We start from the raw sequence: 22,916 nt of genomic DNA, 5'->3' as shown, positions 1-22,916 counted from the left end.
AAAGTTACTGAGAGCAGTATTCACCACCTAATACTCCAAGCAATAAGGACCAGCCAGTGTAGAGGCAGCAGGAAGGAAAACAAGTTCTTGCAAGTAAGACGAAAGAAATGACAGAGACTATTCTTACTTTTCCCTGTACTGCAAGGCAGACAACTTCAGGCAGAAAGAGCATTTGTCTACATTGCTAAGAGGAACCCGGAGCCTAAGTGAAGCAGAAGTGCTGCTGCAGTGCATCCGGAGAAGGGAACGGAGCTGGGGAAGGGGCTGGAGCCCAGGGGTTGTGAGAGCAGCTGAGGGACCTGGGGATGTTCAGCCTGAAGAAGAGGAGGCTGGGCGGAGACCTCATCGTTCTCTGCAGCTCTGGGAAAGGAGGCTGGAGCAAGGTGGGTGCTGGTCCCTTCGCCTTAAGACCTTAATCACGCAGTGCTAGACCAAGGCTACGGCTTGCTAAAAGCCACCAGTCTCATCTCTTATGGTTCAGTCTGCTTGGAAGGCAAGAGTGTTAGAGAGGCTCTCCAGCGCAACACAGAGACCAGAATGACTGCCTGTATCCTGAACTCTAGAGATATTCAGGATATCGTGGAAGAAAGCCTCAGCCCAGGCTCATTTTGGCTCATAACTGCAATTTAAAGAAGTAATTTGCTTTAAGAGTCATTTTGTTATATGAAAAAACTTACTGCTGAAGTTTTGTTAATTGTACAAAACCCAAACCAATCTTCTAACATCAAACTCTGCAGGTAACGGAAGAATGAACCAGGGATTTCATAAATAATCACATTCAAGCCCTGCAACACAGCAGCACACAGTACAAAGCGCATCTCCCAGGAAGGGAAAGGTTAATAAACTGTAAGGAAGTCAGCTGGAAGCTCAGCTGGTGAGCAATAGAAAGGCACAAGAAGTAGTGTGTCCATTTTATGTAAGGTAAAGTAAAAAAGCCAGCAGCTGCCTAGTGGTGAAACTCTTCCTGTTGTTTAAAGTTCACTTTATCAGTAGTTTCTCTGCTACAATGAAGCTCCCTAAAAGAACAAACATCAAAAGTAAAAAGGGATTTGTAACAGACAGAAAATACTATTTTCAAATAAATTTTAAAGATACAAGTAGGGCAAACAAATGGCTGCTCCAAGAAGCAAGGTTTAATGATCACACTCCTAAAATACTGTCCTTTGAAAGGGTTTCCACTGCAGAATCCACAAATCCTGAGGCAGAACTACTTCAGAATTTTTTTCACCCAAATCCATAAGGTATTCCCTCATTTTTATAGCACAGCAACTTCTAACCCCTCCTGGACTCTAACACATTGGCAAGATTGAACCACCAAGCCCCACCATTCTTTCTTGAACTGAAAGAGAATACTCATTCTTAAAGTCAAGCAGATGCAAAAGCAACTGGAGAGCTGAGGCCCCTGGAAATGTTGTTTCAGGTCTGGAACTCTGGAATTACTTTCATTACATTCTTAAACTTCATCCAACACTTCTTACTGATAACAATTAAAGGCTTCACAAAAAAGTGGAGGAAAAAAAACCTATACAAACCAAACTAAGAACAGAAAATGTCAAGCTCTACAAAAGCAAGCAATGCCCCTAGAATCTAGGTGGCAAATTCAACAACCACGTTAATGAACAGCCCCATCCTAAGAGTTTCAGGAATAAGTTCTCACTTACCCTGCCTGGATGAGCTCATTGAGTTTCGCGGCATTCTTGTCATCCATACCTTCATATAGAAAGGGATGAAACAGCAAATTAGAATTTGATGTGATACAGCCATGACATTTTTGTGTGCCCTGTTTGTTTTCAAAGCTGTTACTTTTTATTCTCACACAGGAATAATGTGAATAAATGTGCTTTAACAAACTCTTCCTGAAAAGTTTCTGTTTTCGTAACGTGCAACCTTTACGCGATCCTTGCCATGAAAATGACATTTTAGTCCTGGATTAAATGACCCCAGTTCAGGTACGACAGTCATCTTGGTTTGCTGGGCATTAATCTGACACTGCAGTAAAAACAAAAGCTTCCTCATCTTCCTGCTCCATCTCTGTTGCTAAGCGCAGTGTAATGAAAGAGCATCAAGCCCTCGCAGCACTGCACCTAATAAAATAAAGTTAATAAAAATAAGCAAATGTCCATGTAACCCACACTTTTCTTCTACGCATTATACAGCACATTTTTAAACGGACATGATGGCAGCTTGGTTTCTATTCCCTATGACAATCAGGCCCAGATCTTTTACTAAACAATTTAACCCGCTCCGGCAATGCTGAAAGTATTCCTGATGCACTTTTGTGTCTCAACAGCTCTACCCAAGCTATCTCAATTTCTGGGGGGACAGGAGTGAAGGAAGAGAAAGAGAACAAGCTGCTCTTCCCAGCTGTGGAGCAGACACCTCATACACCGGGTGCAGGGGCTGCAGCTTCAGCCCTTTCGGTCTCAGAGAGCAGAATTTTCTAAGTGAGAGTGGACAAAACACATAGCCAAGTACCTAAGTTATAAAAAGACAGAAGCCAGAAGGATGCATGCATTGCCATGGAGACTGTGTGCAACCTCACTCCCAGCCACAGCAAGGACGGTTTCCTAGTGCTGTTAAAGACAAGACGTGGATACAGGGGAGAAACACTAACACTAATTTCTCAGGACAATGCAATCTGCTATGCCTCTGCACGTTCCTTTGTCACCAAACAGTTCAAAACTGTTTCTCTGAGATGAATTAACACACTGGAGATCTCTGAACAGAATGAAGTCAGTATGGATGTTCACCACAGTTTCACTCATGACATTACAGTGAAAATCCCAGACGAGGAAATAATAGAGCAAAAATCTGCCTGAATACCACAAGGATTTTAGGAATCATAAACATACAGTCATTAAAGCTTTCTTGTCTTTTTCAGTTTGCAACCAGTCTGGCTTTACAAAGGAGTGAAAATGTTTTGATCTCTCACAAATTAAACAAAACATGTAGGAGATGCACTATGGAAACACTGACTCCGAAGAAGGCTGGGACAAATGAAAAAACATCTAGGTAAGAAGGTATGGTTGGACTCGATCTCAAAGAGCTTTTCCAACCAAGCGATTCTACGATTCTAGTGCACACAGTGCCTCTTCCTCTGCCTGTTCTCCAAGTAGGCTTCATCAGAGCTCTCTAGAGTCTGGAAGCCATAAAAACCATGTGAACTGCATCCTGGGTTGCATCCAGAATAGCATGGTGGGCAGATGAGGGAGGGGATTCTGTCCCTCTGCCCTGCTCTCGTGAGACCCCACCTGGAGCCCCGCATTCAGTTCTGGAGCCCTCAGCAGAGGAAGGACATGGAGCTGTTGGAGTTGGGCCAGATGAGACCACAAAAGCAACCAGAAGGCTGGAACAGCCCTGCTCTGGGAAAAGGCTGAGAGAGTTGGGGTTGTTCAGCCTGGAGAAGGTTGTGGGGGACCTCACTGCAGCCTTTCAGTACCTAGAGGGGCCTACAGGAATGATGAGGAGGGACTATTTAGGAGGACCTGTAGTGAAAGGACACAGCGAAATGGTTTTAAACTGACAGAGGGGAGATTCAGCCTAGAAATAAGGAAGAAATTGTTTATGCTGAGAGTGGTGAAACACCAGCACAGGCTGCCCAGACAGGTGCCCTATCCCTGGGAACATTCAAGGCCAAGTGGGACAGGGCTCTGAGCAATCTGATGGAGTGGGAGATGTTTCAGTTCAATGCAGGGGGTTGGGCTGGATGGGCTTTAAAGGTCCCTTCCTACTCAAATCAGTCTGTGGTTCCATGAACATGGTACTAAGCCTAAGCTCTTCCTAACACGACTAATCAACTTCTAGAAAAAGAGGTAGTAGTGGTATGGCATAAACTCATCTATTTGCACTTGTCCTCATGGACAAAACCAGCCTCTGGGAACGACAAGGTCAGAATGGATCTTGTTTAGCCAGTACATTTGTAATTTCTGATTACAATTTCTAATGCTTTTTCATCTCTAGGGTTCAGTAAGTAAAGATTTAGAGACAGACTTAGAGAAAGGAACCATCCCAGATATTGATTGCAGAGGCAGAAATAATTGTGGGTGCAAATTATATCATTTGCACATTTAGTTGCTTAGTTTTCAAGCATAATAACATTGACAAGCTAAGCTGTGTAGATGTTCACCTGCCGCCTGTGGGTACTACACACGCTGCATTCCACAGACAGCAAAAGCGAAAGCCATCTGTCCAAGGGGACCAATGCAATAGACTAAGGTGGCCTTCAGAATTAAGTATATATTTAATGAAAAAGTGATCCTATGGATTACTGCAGTAAAATACAACAATCACAATCAAAAGCAGAACTGCCTCAGACATTGCCAACTTCACGGGCAGCCACTTTTGATTCTGCCATATAAAAATAACGTTAAGTCATTCATACTCACATCCCCCAATCTTCTTCCTCAGTTCCCCATAGCAGATCAAGCCATACAGCTCCAGGGAGGATTTTTTCAGCCCTTGAAAAAACACTGAAAAGTAGAAAAGGTACAAGTGAGATACAGGTTGCAGATACTCACCCACAGCCACACTGCAGGAACTCATTTCAACACCGAACACAAGATGGTTTGTGTTTTCAATGATGAGACAAACAAAGGTAGGACTGAGCTGTTTCAAGAAACACTGTGATGCGACTGGGTCACCAATTTCCTTTGGGCGACTTAAACACTGATCTGGGAAACACAAGAAGAAAACAAGCAGCTTCCACAGAATTTAAAGAAATATGCCACAGTTTGCTATGCGAAATAAAGCTCAGGCACAGTAACGCGAACCCCAGCATCATTCAAAGTTTACAGCTTCTAAAGGAAATGTCCAGATGCTCCAAAGAAAATGTGTACAGAACTCTTTCTTATGTGAGAACTAAGAAATAGGTCTGACTTTTCCAGAAGACAGAGAATGGCTGCTGTGCACATGGATGCACCTCAGAGACTTAACACAAATTCCAGATCTTTATATGAAGAATCGCACACATTTTGCTCAACTTGACAAGATTTTTTCCTCCTTTCTCACCAACACATGCAGCGTGGACATTATTGTTGCTATCAGATCTAAATATATATGAATCCTAACAGTAAGAAACACAGCCTTGTGGTTTGCAAATCAGATTAAAATATTTACTCTTGTCTATTGTAGAATTCAGTTCTCCTTGACTAGCAGACTCATGCAATCTCAAAATCCAGGCACAGGTATTTCTACCAGTACAAAAGCTAATCAAACTACTGCACTAATTCCTAAACTCCCAGAACGGATAAGACCTCAGACATCACAGCTACAGACACAGAACTTGATATGATCCAGAAAACAGATTCAAGTTCCTCAATGACACCTTTCTTAATTTCTTCCATTCTGTGTTTGCTGTAACATTTGTTTATAAATAAAATACTAATGGGTTGGTTCATCTTAAAATGATGTCTTGGTTTGAAAAGGAACTCAGAAATACACCTTGTGGCAGGCATTCTCGATGAGCAAGTCCTCCTCTAGAGAACCTTATCTGAGGAACAGAAAGAACCATTTTGACAGGCTGAGACCGTTGGGATTGTTCATCCTGGAGAAGAGAAGGCTCCGAGGAGACCTTATAGCGAACTTCCAGTACCTGAAGGGGCTACAAGAAAGCTGGGGAGGGACTGTTTACAAAGGCTTGTAGTGACAGGACGAGGGGCAATGGGCATAAACTGGAAAGGGGCAGATTTAGACTGGACATAAGGAGGAATTCCTTCACCATGAGAGTGGTGAGGCCCTGGAACAGGTTTCTCAGGGAAGCTGTGGCTGCCCCATCCCTGGAGGTATTCAAGGCCAGGTTGGATGGGCCTTGGGCAGCCTGATCCAGTGGGAGGTGTCCCTGCCCATGGCAGGAGGGTTGGAACTGGAAGTATGGCCATGCTAATAAAAACCACACACGTTCACAGACATCCTATTCAGTATTTATCTTCTGATCCCCACTCTTCCTGCCCTCCACAAATGGGCAGGACTCTAGCCCTCCCAATATTGAGCTCGACACTAAGCCCGTTCCATTGTGTACTAACCGTTATCAAAGTCAATGTACTTGGAGATCTTGTGCCAGGTGCGGTAGTAGAAGTGGCGGACCTGCTCCTTGTTCTTCACCATGCTTGCTGGTTTGCCTTTCTTCTTGTATTTCAGGGCAATGTTGTTCTGGATAGCTTCAAAATCCTTCCCATGCTGCAGAATAAACAAACCAAATCCAAATACTCAAAACCTGATCTATATCTTGTCATCAGACAACTCCAACAACTTGAGGGGCCCTGGGATTCTTTGTGGCAAATTAGATTTCAATGGTCATAAAATTCTTGAGTAGCAGAACTCAACAGTCCAAGAATAACTCTAGTTTCCTTTATTTTATGTAAAACGTATTACAAATGTCAAATAAATTCCTTTAAAATTTCTCCAACTGTTTCAAAATAAAAAATAAGTTGCTAGAAACTTTTTAGAAAAAAACTTTGCTCAGGAAGTTGGGGAAGGGTTTGGAGGGGAAAAGTGTGAGGAGCGGCTGAAGTCACTGGGTCTGCTCAGCCTGGAGAGGGAGACCTCACTGCACTCTGCAGCTTCCTCACACAGGGAAGAGGAGGAGCAGGTGCTGAGCTCTTCTCACTGGTGACCAAGGACAGGACCTGAGGGAATGGCAGGAAGATGCCAGGGGAGGGTTAGGTTGGACATTAGGAGCAGGTTCTTCCCCCAGAGGGTAGTGGAGCCCTGGAACAGCTCCCAGGGAAGCAGTCACGGCACCAAATGTGACAATATTCCAGAAGCGTTTGGCCAAGACCCTCAGCCCCACGGAATGAATGTTGGGGTGTCCTGTGCAGGGACAGGAGCTGGACTCGATGATCCTTGGGGGTCCCTTCCAACTCGGGACATTCTATGAGTCTATGGTTCAAATTGGAAACACAGACTTTCTCACAGCTTTCTTCCCTGTCCATGTGTTTCCCACCAACATTTCTGACTAAGTGGAATGAAAAGCCTGTTACATGCAACATCTTCACTTCTATTTACAGTAGGTTTCATGTTCTGATAATTAGAAGCACAAATTTTGAGTTCCAAATAACGAAGCAAAAGGTTATATTTTTTGAAAAATAAAGAACATCTTAAAGAAAGCCCACATTAACATTGCAGTTCATTCAGAAGTTTATTCTCAGAGTAAAGATAAAAGTGAGACACCTAAGTGTAAACATTAGCCAATTCCTATAAAATCCTTGGTGTTCAAATGAGGAACATTAAATTCTATATACGTTATCACTGAGCTCCTGTTATCACAATTTTTTTAGTATTCAAAAAAAGACTGGAACTGATTTAAGTGTGAAAATCTATCTTGAGATGTCATGACACAGAATGACTTGAAGTGGGAGACCAAACAGTGAGTCCCATATCCATTTTCAAGTGAATTTTTTGAACTTTTTCCTCAGCATTCTGGTGAAGCAAGCAGGGAAAGGTTTGGACCCCGGGGGCTGTGGGAGCAGCTGAGGGCCCTGGGGCTGTTTAGCCTGGAGAAGAGGAGGCTGAGGGGAGACCTCATCGCTCTTTGCAGCTCCCAGAAAGGAGGTTGGAGCGAGGTGGGTGCTGGGCTCTGCTCCCAAGTAACAAGGGATAGGACGAGAGGAAATGGCCTCAAGTTGTGCCAGGGAAGGTTTAGATTGGATATTGGGAAATATTCCTTCACGGAAAGGGTTCTCAGGCCCTGGCAGAGGCTGCCCAGGGCAGTCATGAAGTACCCATTCCTGGAGGGGTCTAAAAGACTGGCAAGCAAGGTACTCGGAGATCTGATTTAGTAGTGGACAGGTTCGGCTGGATTTGATGATTCAACCAAACAAATCTACGATTCTATGATTGAAAGGGAAAGAGTATTTATCTTCCTGCTTGAAGACTATTTTCTCTCCAAACAAGGCACAAAGAGCCATCTGGTAAGGCAAGGCTCACAGCAGCAGCAGTCATGGCAGGGGCTTCACCTCCTAGTGAAGCGGAGCGTGATAAATCATCACAGAATCTCAGAATTGTGGAACCACAACATGGTTTAGGTTGGAAGGACCATGAACGTCATCTAGTCCAATCCCCTGCCACAGGCTGTCCAGGGCAGAGGTGGAGTCCCCATCCCTGGAGGGATTTAAAAGCCAAGTGGATGTGTTGCTTGGGGTGGGGTTGGCAGCGTTGGGTTAAGGGTTGGACTTGATGATCTGAAAGGTCTCTTCCAACCCGAATGATTTTGTGATAAAAAAATGTCTTGTTTGAGTGATGAAGGGACTTAAAAATTGCATGATTCCCAGGAATGTTACTGCAAGTCAGAGGAGTCAAAAAGAGAAACTTGTGTTTAAGTGTTCATTTTATCCACAAAATATATATGCATGAATCATGCCTACCACTAAAAATGTATTTTTGAAAGAAGATATACACATGCCAAGAAAACCCACCACCATTTCCTTTGTTTTCCCCATCAGCGTGTATTTTCATATTGAAAGTGCTCTTAAAATAATCATAAGTACAGGACAACCAGGAATATATCACAGACGTTTTATGAGATAAAAGATAAGCTGACGTAACTTTTCTTTGCCTCTCAGCCCTAGAACAAACCTTTTCATGGACAAAGACTGAGCACAGTGCCCACTACTCTTATTAGAATATGCTATTTTCTTCTTTGCTAGTGCTACAGCATAAGTCTGTTGCTTTCGAAAGCTGAGATTGGGACATTATTTTATTTATTTCTCATTTGAAATAGAACTATAACTGAAAAATAAAGTTAAATATTATAAACATTCTTGAAACCAATCAATATTTCCTGTGTATTTCAAAACAAGAAAGGCTTGACACTTCAGCTCTGCGGCTCTGGTTGATAGCTGGTTTACAGCCAACTGTACAGACAAACCTGCACAGACAAACTCTTGCAAACCTTAGCGGAATCAACTTTCTTTAGGAATACCCAGATACCAAACAAAGCCATCTAAACTTCTTAATTTCCTCTACACATACCTCATACAGTCCCTCGAAGAAAGTGTTTTTGTCCTCTGTGCTCCATGACTCCCACTGCCGTCTGACCTTCTTTCCTTCCTCCTTCTCTCCAGCCGAGGAGCCCAAGTTCCTTGCTGCTGACTTGGAATTCCCAGCAGGATTGCTGGGAGGAATTCCTGATGGGCCACCAGATGTAGTCCCTCCATTATCCACTGCTGCAAAACAACATGATCAGAGTGAATTCTCAAGACAAGAGGAGGATTCACTGACAGAGATCAGGGAGATTCTCAGAATTTCCTCCTCCTTCACCATTCCCACCTACAGCAGGTTTTATCCATGTTACTTCACCTGAAATATACCAGATAAATAATAAGATGGGTTTTAAAGAAATTAAATCTCAAAGAGCAAAAAACAAGGGGAATGTTTCAATGGCTTAACTTGGAATAAGGCAGAGAAGCAGGAACGTACCAAAGCGACCTTTAAAAGACAACACACTCTGATGCTCACACACTGATGTGCTCTGCAGCTGCCCCTATGCAGTGGAGATGAACTTTGGAGCAACACTGAACGCTGATGTGACCAAAGCAAACCAAGGACCATGAGAAAATACATATCATTTCACATCCTTGGTTTCGGTGTTGATCCTACAGCCTCCGAAAAAACTGTGGTAACAAAAGGACCAAAAGGTGCCTGCATCAGGTCATGGCAACAGAGCAGCATCCTCATGAACCAGACCATCAGCTGAGCTCCACCTCTGATACTCGGCCCATTCACGACAACTCAAGGTATCCCAGGCGTGGCAGGTCCAACTTGTCATCCCTTCCCCAAATCTTGGCATGGCTTTTGGCAAAAGGCCTAGAAATGTCATCTTGACTGTGCCATTGTTAGTTATCAGCACCCAAAGAACATGGAACAGAAAAAATATGAAGGCTGGAAACACTAAAATGAGAATGAAGCCTGATGGAACTAAGAGTATGCTGTTTGTGATAGTAGGAACACGGAAGAAAAAGGGATGGAGTAACTGCAGGATGGCAAGAGCTACAGCCAATGTAGTAAGGTGTCGTTTCCCCACCTGAACTCAGAAGCAAAAGCCTCTTTTCTCTCTTTTTCAATCGTCTCTGAAACCATTAAGTCTTTTAAAGATATTTATATCAGCAAATCCATTATCAACTGACCTTAAACCTGTGATTTTTACCACAGAAATCAAACCAAACATCGTGCTTTGTTTGACACTGTTACAGACCAGAATATTAATCCAGAAACCAGAGACACCTCCCAAAAAGCACACTCATGTTTCCCATGAAAATGTTAACTGTTCTCAGTAACTTCCATTTCCAAAGAGTATTCTCGTTAATTTTGCTGAGAAGGATTAGTTCAGATTTGACAGCCCTTATCGGTGCAGGTGCATACTTAATAAAAGACAATACTTTCAACATTAAACATACACTGTTCGTTATAAATATGCTTATTTGCCTTCCCAGTTCCTGTCCCACATGATTTGTCTTTTATTCTGACTCTCTGTTCCTCACTTGTGAGACCTCACCTGGAGTATTGTGTCCAGTTCTGGAATTTTCCCAACATAAGAAAGAGATGGAACTGTTGGAAGGGGTCTGGAGGAGGCTATAAGGATGATCCGAAGGCTGAAGCACTTTGCATCCAAGGACAGGCTGAAAGAGTTGGGGTTGTTCAGCCTGGAGAAGAGAAGGCTCCGAGGAGACCTTAGAGCGACTTTCCAGTACCTGAAGGGGCTACAGGAAAGCTGGGGAGGGGCTGTTCATAAAGGCTCGTGGGGATAGGATGAGGGGCAATGGGTATAAACTGGAGAGGGGCAGAGTTAGACTGGACATAAAGAGGAATTTCTTCACGATGAGAGTGGGGAGGCCGTGGAACACGTTGCCCAGAGCAGTGGTGGCTGTCCCATCCCTGGAGGTGTTCAAGGCCAGGTTGGATGGGGCTTTGAGCCCCCTGATCTAGTGGGAGGTGTCCCTGCCCATCACGGGGGTTGGAACTGATGGGCTTGAAGGTCCCTTCCAACCCAAACTACTCTATGATTCTGTCTCAGGATAAAAGGCTTGCCTTAGTGTATTTGCTAACGAACCCAGGTGATACAATACAGCAGCCCAATCTAGTTTCCCAAATTTTTACAAACACTGGCACAGGTCTCTCTTCTATATTTAGGCTTAAGAAGTTCAGTCATCTTTTAAAATTCAATAATGCAATGCATTTTCTTTACCTGATAAAGTCAGTGTTGTTATATACATACATAGATTGATCGATCCCATTCAAGAACCCCATTCGATAACCCCAAGAATCAACTGTTCTAGGCTTTATGTGCTTTAGAGGTTAGAAGACTTGTACATAAATCAGAACTCTAACTGCTCAGTTGCAATCTGAGTCCCCATCCCTAGATGGGTTTAGCAGATGGGTAGATGAGACGCTCAAGGATCTGGTTTAGTAGCGGACAGGGACGGTTGGACTCATTGATCTTCAAAGGTCTTTTCCAACCAAACTATTCTACAATAGTAACTCCTTTGGATGACAAAACCACATTTTCCAAATCCCGAAAAAGCTGTTTGTTCAAGGAACAAAGACAACACTTGAAACCAAACCTGGAAGAGAGTAAGATGTGCAAGAGTATGTTTTTTTCTGCATATAGTAAATATTTACTTGATATAAAATATGATACTACCAACACTTTAAGGCCAATGTTTCTTTTATTTCTAGGAATGACTATTTGATCCTTACAAAGAAAATTACTGCCAACATGAACAGCAAAACATGAAAAAGAACTGGACATCTAGAAGAAACATAAAACCAATTTCTCAAATAAACAGCTTTTCTATTTCCTAAGCCTTCATCACCCACCGATAAAACAACTGAAATTTAAACCATTTAATCCTGGTACTGTGAAGGAAACTCCTTTAAAATAACTGAAACCATCAGAAAAGCTGAGCACTTTAACAGATGGCTGAGAAGGAAACCAACAATTAAGAGACAGAATTGCTTCTTTATTCTGCAAATGCAAGAAGGGAATATCACAATTTGCATGGGAAAGAAATACACATCTTGGCTCTAAATTCTTTGGTCAAGAAAGGGCAATTTGAACACCTTGGTCCTCAATCCACAATCTCCTGTTGCTCCCAATTCCCAAGCAAGAGCCATCCTTTACCAGAGACAGCTCCAGGATTCTATCCCAGAGATCCTATTCCGATCATAGACCTCAAACTTTCTGATAAACCATTTACAGGAACCACAAATGCGGGGGACTGGAGTTTGTTTGTTTATTTGTTGGGTGGCTGGGTTTTGTTCAAGGTTTTTGTGGGATTTGAGTATTTTTACATCACTGTACACATAGTCAAATAAGTAAAAACCTAAAGCAGCTGCTGAAAGTTCAGATCTTATCACGGATTTTCTCCAGGTTATAGAGTACACTGAGTACACATGAGGTTTTCATTATTAAAAAGCATAAGAAGCAAAAGTATCACTGAGGACTTCAAATTCCAGTAAGACTGCAAAGTTCAGTTGATTTCCTTTTAGTTTTATAGAAAAGAAACACTGAACAGAGCAGTTCTATCGATGACAGGCCTAGGACTCCACTGGTACAACTTCAACAAAGCATCCACAGCTCAAGACTTCCTCTTCTCTTCCTTTATACACACTTTCATTCTATAAGATGCTCTGCAGTCCTAGGGCGTGCATCACAGGGTCTTGTTTAAAACACCAATAAATTACTATCCAGGTAACTGTTTAGAGTATCGTCTATGAAGGCCTAAGAATGCTAGTATCTTGTTGCTTCTGCCCTCTAACCATGCCATTTAACTCCAACAGAAATAAAGGTGTTTGCTATATCATCCTTTTGCATAAACTTCCTTACTGCTGTGCATGGTAGTATTTATTGATGGGTTATCACAATCCACACTCAAGGTTACTGGATCTCTTTAAGGCAAAGGATGCAGTACATTCAAAAATGTGGTATTAAAAACCCAACCAGGATAAAAGGCAAAAGAAAAAGTAAAAGCAGTCATACACGATGAAATTTCACCCCATAAATTCGTTCTTTCAATCTTACTGTATGAGATTCTTTCAACATACAAAACTGCTAACATGCTCTCATTCCCTCACTAATGATGGATGATGATGATCATTAATTCCCAACAATAGATTGGGAACAATAGAGCTAAACTGAAAAGGGGGAGATTGAGATGAGATCTTAGGGAGAAATGTTTTGCTGTGAGGGTGGGGAGGCCCTGGCCCAGGTTGCCCAGAGCAGTGGTGGCTGCCCAATCCCTGGAGGGGTTCAAGGCCAGGTTGGATGGGGCTTTTATCCCCCGATCCAGTGGGAAGTGTCCCTGCAGGGTATGGAACTGGATGGGCTTTGAGGTCCCTTCCCACCCAAACCATTCCATAATTCTATGTTTATTTAAAACTTAAGCAAAGCATTAAAACAAGGACACCCACAAAGCTGGCCACTCCATCACTGGGGCAGAGCTGCTGGAGAGAGGAAGGGAAGCTCTAACAATCTGCTGTGGTACTTGTTTTAAGTAAAATAATTTATAAAATGAGATCCTTGCAGACAACACACAGACAAGACGGTCATTCTCAGTCCCTCTACTTATCCTGCACCATCCAACCACTGAACTGGGCACCCACACAATCACAGTTAGGATAATTCCGTCCCTCCACTCCAGGATGCAGTGGAGCACCAGCACCTGCGTACGAAGCAGCAAGCTTAGAAACATAAGTTCTCAGCATTTCCACTCAGCTTTCAACCCCAACTTTGCAAAGACATAAGGTTTCTGTACTCAGCATCTGAACTATAAGCCCCCAACATAATCATGGACCAGAACAACAACGTTTCAGAGAACTTAGTTATTCCTTCTATCCAGTGTTCTCTACCCATCTCTGTGCCCCACTATTAGAACTTCATTTATCCGTGAATGGCAGAACACCTCAAACGACACTTTCTGTACAAAAAGCTGTCGTCTTTGTAGTTCTAAGAGAAACATACACTTGTAAAAATTTATATAAAGGAATTTAAATACTGCAGCTTAAATATCTGATACAAAAATGACAAACAATGGAACACTGCATGTCTCAAATAATTGAGTCGCTGATAGTATCAATGCGCTATCATGGCTACAGACACAAGGAGTTGCTCCTTTTATTCTCTGTGCAGCATCTTAGTGTTTGCTTTTCAGTTTTCTACTGGCAGCTTTCACATACCAGCTGATTCCCATCTCCTATGACAGATCCCTCATCCACAGAAGCTGGAATCCAGAGTTAACCCCCACTACCCCCCCACTATCTCAACAGGTGGCTGGTTCCCTTACTGGTGTTCTACAGGTTTCACTTGCCAATTCCCAACTTCCTCGGGAGTTCCCTGCCAACAGTAGGTGCCACATCTATCAAGGAACGCCTTTCTCCATGAGATGGAACTTCTACAGGATCTTGCATCCTATCAACCAAATGCAGAGCGCTGGCAGGCTAACCTCACTTCCCAAAGTGCAGGACATGAATGCCAACTTGTAACACGCCAGAAAGTTTCCTTTAGAACATTTTTTCTTCTCTTTTGGATCCTTCAGGAGCCAACAGCAAGGCTGAACTGCACAGGATCGCCTTCAGAAAGGATTTTGGTACAAACTGCCCTTAAGGAGGCCACACCAGGAAACACCCTCCAGGGGCTATTTCACTCTCACAAACTGGCATTAATGCTCAGCAGTCTTCAGAAGGGTGCATCAAATGATCTGTGGCCAACAGCGCTGTGTAAGGTGCCGTGATCTAGACCCCCCAGAAAGCTCCAAATGCATTCTGCTACTCTCACAGTAAAGCACTCCTCAATGAGCATCTGCTCCTCAATTTTAATGAAAAAACTAAGACCAACAGGCAAACCTTCTTTCTGGCTGCTTGATAAAGAAGCCCCATTCCCAACCACGTCTCTCTAATGGCAGGGACTACATCACGTACTTCAGTGAAGAAATGAAGTGTGCGCTAAGAGAATTTAGCTACTTGCCCTGCAGAAGTACCACTCGAAGCTGCAGGCTTTTGAGTACTAACACCATAACTGGAAAACAAGTTTCTACCTTGCATGCCTGCAGAATAAGGAACATGGACTTCTACAAAGTATAAGTCCAGAACAGCTTATGCCACATTGCGTGGTCACACCATGCAGCGTTCTTGTTATCATCCCAAATATAAGTTTTAAACACAACAGGTAACTGTCCCCCAAGGATACAGACTAGTCTGGCTTCTTCTACCTCTTCCTATTTCAAAGATTTGCACAACCAAGACGTAGTTGAATTCGTCTTTAAACGTACACAGTATCAATTGTCAACAAGAGTCCAGGAACAAAAGTATCCTGAAGGCTGGCTTTTCTACAGACAGTATGTACTTAATACATCAAACGTCGCATTGAGTTAACCAAGCATGGCTGTCAAAAATAAACATAGTTTATTATCCATTGGGTTACTCCCTGCAACTCGAGTAAATCACTGTTCTCTTGCTCTTCCACTAGAAAACACCCATAAAGCCTAGTATGAAGCTCCATCTAAACCACGTGGTTGTGCAGCCCTGCAGGCAGGCACCTTCCAAAGTTCAGTACCTACTGCACAGAGCACGTGAAAAAACTCCTCCTCTCATGGTATGGGATGAGATACCACGAGTTCTGGTCCTGAGCAGCTTTCAAAGGAAGCGACGGAGAACTGGAGTAAATGGGAGGGCAAAGAATGAATGAAAGCATGTCAGGGCAGGACAAAACGAGAAGCTTAAATGAGATGGACAGAATTAAGGAGAATATTAGAGCAAGGGACTATGCCAGTATTTTTTTGAACTCATGCCCTAGAGAAATAACACTGGAGGAACGACATCTCAAATGAAAATCCCAACATGTTCTGCAGCACACTAATTTGGGGAGATATAATAAAAACGCACTGCAAGTACATAGGTCAGGTATCTCACCAGGAGAAGACAATAGTTGATTTAATCCACATTCCTAACGGGACATGCAACTTTGGTGTGATGACACAAACTGCACTGCTTTCTAGCAAGTTTTATACAATGCTGAAAGATGGAACATTTTAATTGAATTAACTCTTTCAGCTGAATATTTCTTTTCTCAAGAAAGAACTGCTTATGAATGCAAAACAAATCCAAACATTTGTTTGGGCCATTCTACACGTTCTAGGATTTAATCTAGAGAATAGCATGGCAGGCATCCTCAAGGTTTGGCTTATCACCATTCAACTTTACTACTATTTTCACCTGCATTCAGAAAACGGACAAAAACATGAAAATGGGAACACTAATTCAAACTAAATCTACAGCACATGATGGCAATGTATGTGCTGCGTTCACTTTTATCAATGTGGTCATAACATACGCAAGCATATTCCAACCACTCTTGCTACACAGAAAAAAACCCTCAATACACCTCAAAACTTGTGCTCAGCGACCACATGGCCGATTTGCCTTTAAGTAAACACTCGGAAATTCCTTTTTCAGCAACCTTAACACTGGTCTGCTTCCTCTCCCTCACGGAGCCTCCCTGCTTTGGAACTCTCTCAAGAAACTGCCTCCAGCCCTCACTATTCCTTCAAGTTCCTCCTCTGATTCCATGCAAGTTAACTAAAGACATGATTTCCAAGTGTTCGTACTTCAAACGGCATGCATGAGTTGAGGTGCAGACTGCAAACTTGAACAGGTAATACAAAGATGACTAATATTTGGAACTAAAATAATAACAATTCTGAAAACAATGCATCGATTTAGCTATTTGTGCAGGAAATGGGATAAACCTTTCAGCCATTCAAACTGGTTGGGTTGTTTGAAGAGAAAGAGTTGTCAAACTTTACTTTTCTATGCTACTGCCTATGTCATTTCTGCTCTAAACTCACAAGTACCACTCGGTACACAGAAGAATCAAAGGTGCAATTAAAGATTATATCGGGGTAATATGAAAATTAGCAATACATTTACACACTCTACTCAGCAGAATTTGGAAGCTATTACTAGCAATTTTCCCTGAACTATAGTAAAGTTGAAAAGTCATCAGCTGCTGAGCAGGCAAGCTCTTCCTACAGCTTACAGCGAAGTTCACTTCATCAGTAATGTGTCTGCCACAACAAAGCACCTTAAAAGTACAAACATGAAAAGGAAAAAGGGATCCACTGAAGAAAAAAAACCACTGTTTTCAAAACTGTTTTAAGGACATGATTAGGATAAGCCATTGCATGCTGAGTAACTACAATATGAAAGAAATTCAGTTTCTTGGCTAGACTCCTTAATAACGGCCTTTGAAAGAGTTTGCACTTTGATGCTAGAAGCTCGACCACTTTACTAAAATTGTGTTACACGGCATTATTGAGAGACCATGACAAAAGCAAGTCTCTGTTTTCACTGGTCCAAGTGCGAGCGTGGTCCAGACATGCCTGCTGGCCAGCGTTAAACCCACCTACGGGTCTATCACCTCGAATGGGACATTCAGAGAAGCTTCCTGTTTTCAGAGCTGATCCAAAGCACATGCATTCCAGCTTTATATCATTTTTACACTTGTAGGGGGATAAGAAAGTTGGTGGGACAGCAAGTGGAAGGATTTAAGTCCAATCTCTATCAGTAATCTTCAGTCTTCCATCAGTTCCCTAGCAAAGCTAGCTCCGAGAAACTTCACTTGCGACACAAAGCCCAATGAATTCTGATCACAAGACATTCCATCAGGAAGATTTCAGAAAAGCCTGGAAAAACCTCTCAGCGTGCAACTTTGAATGTAAAAAGTCCACATTAGAAAGGATCCAACTCCATGGCTCTGTTCTCCAAGATCTGACAGTTATAAACTCAACCATATCAAAGAAATCCACTTGAATGCATTCCCACCAAAAACGTCCAGGCACAGTGGTGTCTGGTCGCGCAATTCATGAAATAAAAGCCAAACCATAGCTCTGTCACCCCCAATGATTTACGAAGTTCCTCCAAACTTGACAGCATAGTCAGGAACAGTGATTATAAGCACCATCTATGACAGATTACTGAAATAATATTTTCCATTCTGCAAATAATTTTATTAGGATCACTTTAGAATCTGAATTGCAAAATAAATCATAGAATCAAAGAACAGTTTGGGTCGGGAGGGACCTCAAAGCCCACCCAGTTCCATCTTCTGCCACAGGCACGGACACGTCCCACGGGATCAGGGGATAAAAGCCCCATTCAATCTGGCCTTGAACATCTCCAGGGATGGGGCAGCCACCACTGCTCTGGGCAACCTGGGCCAGGGCCTCCCCACCCTCACAGCAAAACATTTCTCCGTAAGATCTCATCTCCATCTACACTCTTTGCAAATGAAGCTTGCTTTTCAATCGTGTGGACACACCTAGTTAAAAATCATCCTGCTGCTCTAAAACTGGAAATTAATGCTTACATACATATACAGAAACACAAATACCCGTGTGCGCACCGCCACGTGTATTTGTTCACACCTTTATATACTCCCAAAGAAACGGAATAATTTCAAATGCATATATTCAATTTGTCTATCATGGACAACATGGATTCCAAAGAAACACCTCCTGGCATTTCATACTATTTACAACCCTTGCAATAATTATCTGTAGCAAAACACTCCTAGGTATACCATCTGTTTGTTTGGTTTAATGCAACTGGGAGAAAAATTACATTGGCCTTTCTGTTCTATCCTCCAACATCACACTGGCATTTTTTTCCTTGAAACAATACATCTAAGAGATTAAAGAAGACTTACTAAGGCATTAAAAGATGCTTTAGTCAATTATATAAACTAGCTGTCAAGTAACTGAGCTCAAGAATTTTTCCATGGTAGGGCAATAACTAAAATACCGCTATTTACACTGCTTGGTTACTGTGACCCAAAACTCTCCTAATCTGCACCGTTTACCTGGTGTCCAGCACGTGCACACCACCGTACCCGACCAAAGAGCGAGGTCACCTCCAAGAAACACTGCAGCTATGTGGAGTTTTATTTTGTTAGCAGAGGAGTAAACTTTGTTATTTCAAATGTTGAAGAAAACTCCAAGTGGTGTTTTTCTCAAAAAAAAAAAAAAAAAGAACAGAAAGTAACACTTGAGTACTTTTGCACAAAATGAGCCTCCTGTGCAGCTCACACTGAGCTCACACACCATCACCAGAGCCAAAACACCCCAATGTTAAAGTGAAAAAGGATGCACACGTTTGTGTACAGACACTCAGATGTACACGACACAATCTTAATCAAAACTCAAATCACATAGAAATGCCCAAACTGTTCTAAAACAGAAAGGTAGGACTCGTAAACTCAAAAATATGCCAATATGTGTATTTCATAGCTGTTGGCAAACAAGTGCTTTGGGTAAAACAGCCCTAGAAGTAATTGGGAGAAATCACCAATGTCCCGTGGGTTGTTTTTTTCTCCTTTTTAACCAGGACCCAGTGGATATGTTGTTATTATCCAAGAACAGAAAGCAGAGTGCAGCCACCTGATCACACAGCTGGAGCCTGATTTCCTAACCAAAATACAGGAATTTCCTAAAACTCATGAGAGATGAAACGCAGGAATTAAAAGGTTTTGCTTCAATAATGGACGTGTTTTCCTCCTCCACACACCCCATGCTTGCAGGAATGGAAGAGGATAGCGGGCAGCAGAGAACCCAAAGTCTCAAGACACAAAGAAGATCCTATGAGAAACAAGCCCCAAAACACCTTTCCCAAACCCAAACAAAAGGTGGCATCCCTGAGAGGAGGATGACAATCCCCGGAGCGTCCCAGGGAGGAGGATGACAACCACCGGCGTTTCCCCCACCACCCAGGCTGTGTTTTTGGGGTGCCCAACCGCGACGGTACCTTTGCCTTTGGCAGCAGCGCCGCTGCCAACCGAGGAGGATGCCTGCGAGTCCTTCTTCAACCTCTTGCTCTGAGGTCTGACGCTGGAGCGGAGAAAATGATGCTGGTCCTGGCTGTGGGAGGGCTGGAGGGCGGCGGAGGGCTGCGACAAGCCGGGGTTCGCCGGGGGGCTGCCCGAAGCGTTGCTGTTGAGAATCTTCTCCTCTTTCTTTGTGCTGCTGCTGCCTGGACCTGCCTCTTCTCCTCCTCCTCCTCCTCCTGCCCCTTCTTCTTCCAGGGACTCCTCATCTCCTCCTGTTCTCTTGCCCAGCTTCTTCACCCCTTCCTCGGCGCCGCTCTCTCCCAGTTTCACTGTCATCCTGTGGGGAGCAAAGAGGGGGGACAGAGGGGTTGGGGGGGCTCAGCCCACCACCCCCGGGGCTGCCAGGGGACAACTTTAGCCGCACAAATTCCTCTCAACATGGCCGCCGTTGTTTGTGACTAAATCCCCTTTTCGCTGCCCGTCCCGACACAACAACCTGTGCTGCCAACAGGGAGGGGGAGGCAGCTCAATCGACCCCCCCCTCTCCAAACCAAGCCGAGCCCCCCCTTCGACCCCCCTCTCCCCCCCCCATCCCGGGGTCTCTTCGCTCCGGGCGGCGGCCGCAGCCCCGGTGCAACGGGAGAGGGCGAAGAGAGAGCGGAGAGCGGTGTTTGCACCACCAGCCACCCCCATCGTACCCCTTCCGCGGCTCCGGGGGCCCGGCGGGGCTCCTCTTCCTCCTCACCATGGAGCCCGGCGGCCCGGGCTGCGGCGGGGGGGGGCGGTCACGGTCCTAAGGCGCGGCGGCTTCTCCTCCTCCTCCTCCTCCGTGTGTGTGTGAGTGTGTGTGAGTGTGTGTGTGAGCCTGCCGCCGCCGCCCCGCGCCCACCGGGACCGCCGCCGCCGCCCCGAGAGCCCCACGGAGCCCCCCGAGCGTGCGGAGAGAGAATGGGACTGAGGGGCGGCGGGATGGGGACGGGAGAGGGCTGGGATGGCAATGGGATGGGAATGGGACAGGACTGGGACAAGAATGGCAATGGGAACAAGACGGGACTGGGATGAGAACGGGACAGAAACGGGACTGGGACCAGAACGGCAATAGGAACAGGATGGGAATGGGACTGGGATGGGAACGGGACAGGACAAGAACGGGACAGGAAGGAGACTGGGACAAGACTGGGATGGGACCCACTTGAATTTGCTTGAAGGGCAGCGGGCTCAGCAGGCTCTGCCCTGCGCCCCGTGAGATGGGACAGTACTGGGACAAGAACGGGACCCACTCTGCGATTCACTTGAAGGGCAGGGGGCTCAGCAGGCTCTGCCCCATGCCCCGTGAGATGGGACAGGACCGGGACATCACAGGCAATGCCACCGAGCGAAAAGGCCCCAAGCATCGTGTGCGGGAGGTAGAACCATGCTTGGACATGGAGGCTCTACTGAGCCACTGCAGCTCCAACCCTGGTATCGGGTCACCCTGTGTGTCTGAATCCCTGACTCTGCTCAGAGCAGACGGGTTCACAGCAAGGAACAAAGCACCAGGTAAACGCACAGAGGCTCAGGGCAGTAAAATCGTTATCACCTGCTAAATCTAAAACCAGGACTTTCTTAGAGGCCTAAAAACCCAACTGCGAGGATGGAACCAGTCACAGCCACACAGAAAGGAGCAGCAGTTGCAAGGCTGCTGCCTTATTACCATGGCAGGAGCTACAGTCTAGCTTTAGTTACCGGAAAAGATAAAACCAAAGAGAGGAGGAAATTCTGGATGTCACAAATAGGGATGGGGATTAATACGGACGAGAATGACACGGGAATATTGAAGTAAACAAGGTGCAGCAGCATTACAAGGCACACAAGTGTGTGAGATGACAGTGTATGGGTTGTGTTCCTGCTGTTAAAGCAATACCTTTCTCTCTGACCACTGCATCCACCAGTTCAGAAGTATGTTGGCCGATGCCTTGTTCCCTGCATCTCCTCAATAAACTGACTTGAGATGTGGATCCAAACTCATATCAGGGTCTGGTTAACAATTTGCCTGACAGGACCCCGGTTACAGACACAGCCTAACCAAAACCACAGCACCCTCAGTTACTGTGGGGACAGAAAACTGCCACCTCTCACAGCCCGTGCTCAACAGTTTCACCCAAACCTCCCGGATTTCATTTTAGCTTTATGACCCCAGTTAAGTGGCGCCCCTGCCCGCACCCACACAGCTCGCAGTAAAACACACTGAGCCAGTTCCACACAGAACTGAGCACAAAACCCACCTGGCCCCGTTCCTCCCGTGCCTGTGGACATCGTATCACCCACTGCAGACACCAGCAGATCCGGAGCCACCGTAGACACTGTGTCACCCTCCGTGGACTCCGGGCGATGCGGAGCCACTGCGGACACCGGGGGGATCCGGAGCCGCCAAGGCCACCAGATTCAGAGCCACCGCAGACACTGGGTCACCCACCCCGGATCCAGACGCACCACAGACTCCAGAGCCACCGCAGCTCCCAAATCCAGAGCCACTACAGACCGCGGGGGGACTCGGAGCCACCGCCGACCCCAGACCCAGATCCCCCCGATCCGGAGCCTGCAGGGCCACCAGACCCCGAACCACGGCCGAATCCGAGCGAATCCGGAACCACCGCGGAACCCTGATCCGGAGCCGCCGGAGCCATCGCCGACCTCGGGTTCCCCGATTCGGAGTCACCGCAGAGCCCCTCGATTCGGAGCCTGCAGGGCCACCAGACTCCGAGCCACCGCCGAACCCGAACGAATCCAGAGCCACGGCAGAACCCCGATCCGGAGCCAGATCTAGAGCCCCCAGATCTAGAGCCCCCAGATCCGGAGCCACCGCCGACCCCGGGTCCCCCAATTCGGAGCCACCGCAGACCCAGATCCGGAGCCACCAGAGCCACCAACACCCCTCGGATCCCCCAATTCGGAGCCGCCGCCCTCCCCCTCACCTGCCGCATCAACGCCGCCGCGCAGCCCCCGCTCCCGCCGGCTCGGGCGGCCCCCGGCGGCGGCAGGCAGGCGGGTGGGCGGCCGGAGCCGCGGCTGAGGGCGCTGCGGACCGCCGCGGTTCCGCTTCCTCCTCGCCCTGCGCCGGGCCGAG

The 22,916-nt window shown here is 45.4% G+C and overlaps 1 protein-coding gene across 5 annotated transcripts in view; it reads right to left on the bottom strand.

Moving 5' to 3' along the window:
• The window catches only part of CRAMP1 (cramped chromatin regulator homolog 1), a 46,212-nt gene extending 23,296 nt beyond the window's left edge, over positions 1-22,916 (bottom strand). Inside the window, exons 1-6 of one of the 5 annotated variants that reach the window (XM_054080594.1) lie at positions 22,765-22,916; positions 19,789-20,147; positions 8,968-9,161; positions 6,021-6,174; positions 4,386-4,469; positions 1,662-1,710 (exon numbers count right to left, since the gene is read on the bottom strand). In XM_054080594.1, the coding sequence (XP_053936569.1) occupies positions 1,662-1,710; positions 4,386-4,469; positions 6,021-6,174; positions 8,968-9,161; positions 19,789-20,146 (839 nt within the window). In that variant the 5' untranslated portion in view covers position 20,147; positions 22,765-22,916. Of the gene's footprint in view, positions 1-1,661; positions 1,711-4,385; positions 4,470-6,020; positions 6,175-8,967; positions 9,162-19,788; positions 20,148-20,508; positions 22,011-22,074; positions 22,616-22,764 lie in introns of those variants that run through there. The other 4 variants (XM_054080595.1, XM_054080596.1, XM_054080593.1 and 1 more) reach the window with 4 other exon arrangements.

Source organism: Cuculus canorus, chromosome 15, assembly GCF_017976375.1.
Source record: "Cuculus canorus isolate bCucCan1 chromosome 15, bCucCan1.pri, whole genome shotgun sequence".
Taxonomy (NCBI): Eukaryota; Metazoa; Chordata; class Aves; order Cuculiformes; family Cuculidae; genus Cuculus; species Cuculus canorus.
This window is presented reverse-complemented; position numbering and strand designations above follow the sequence as displayed.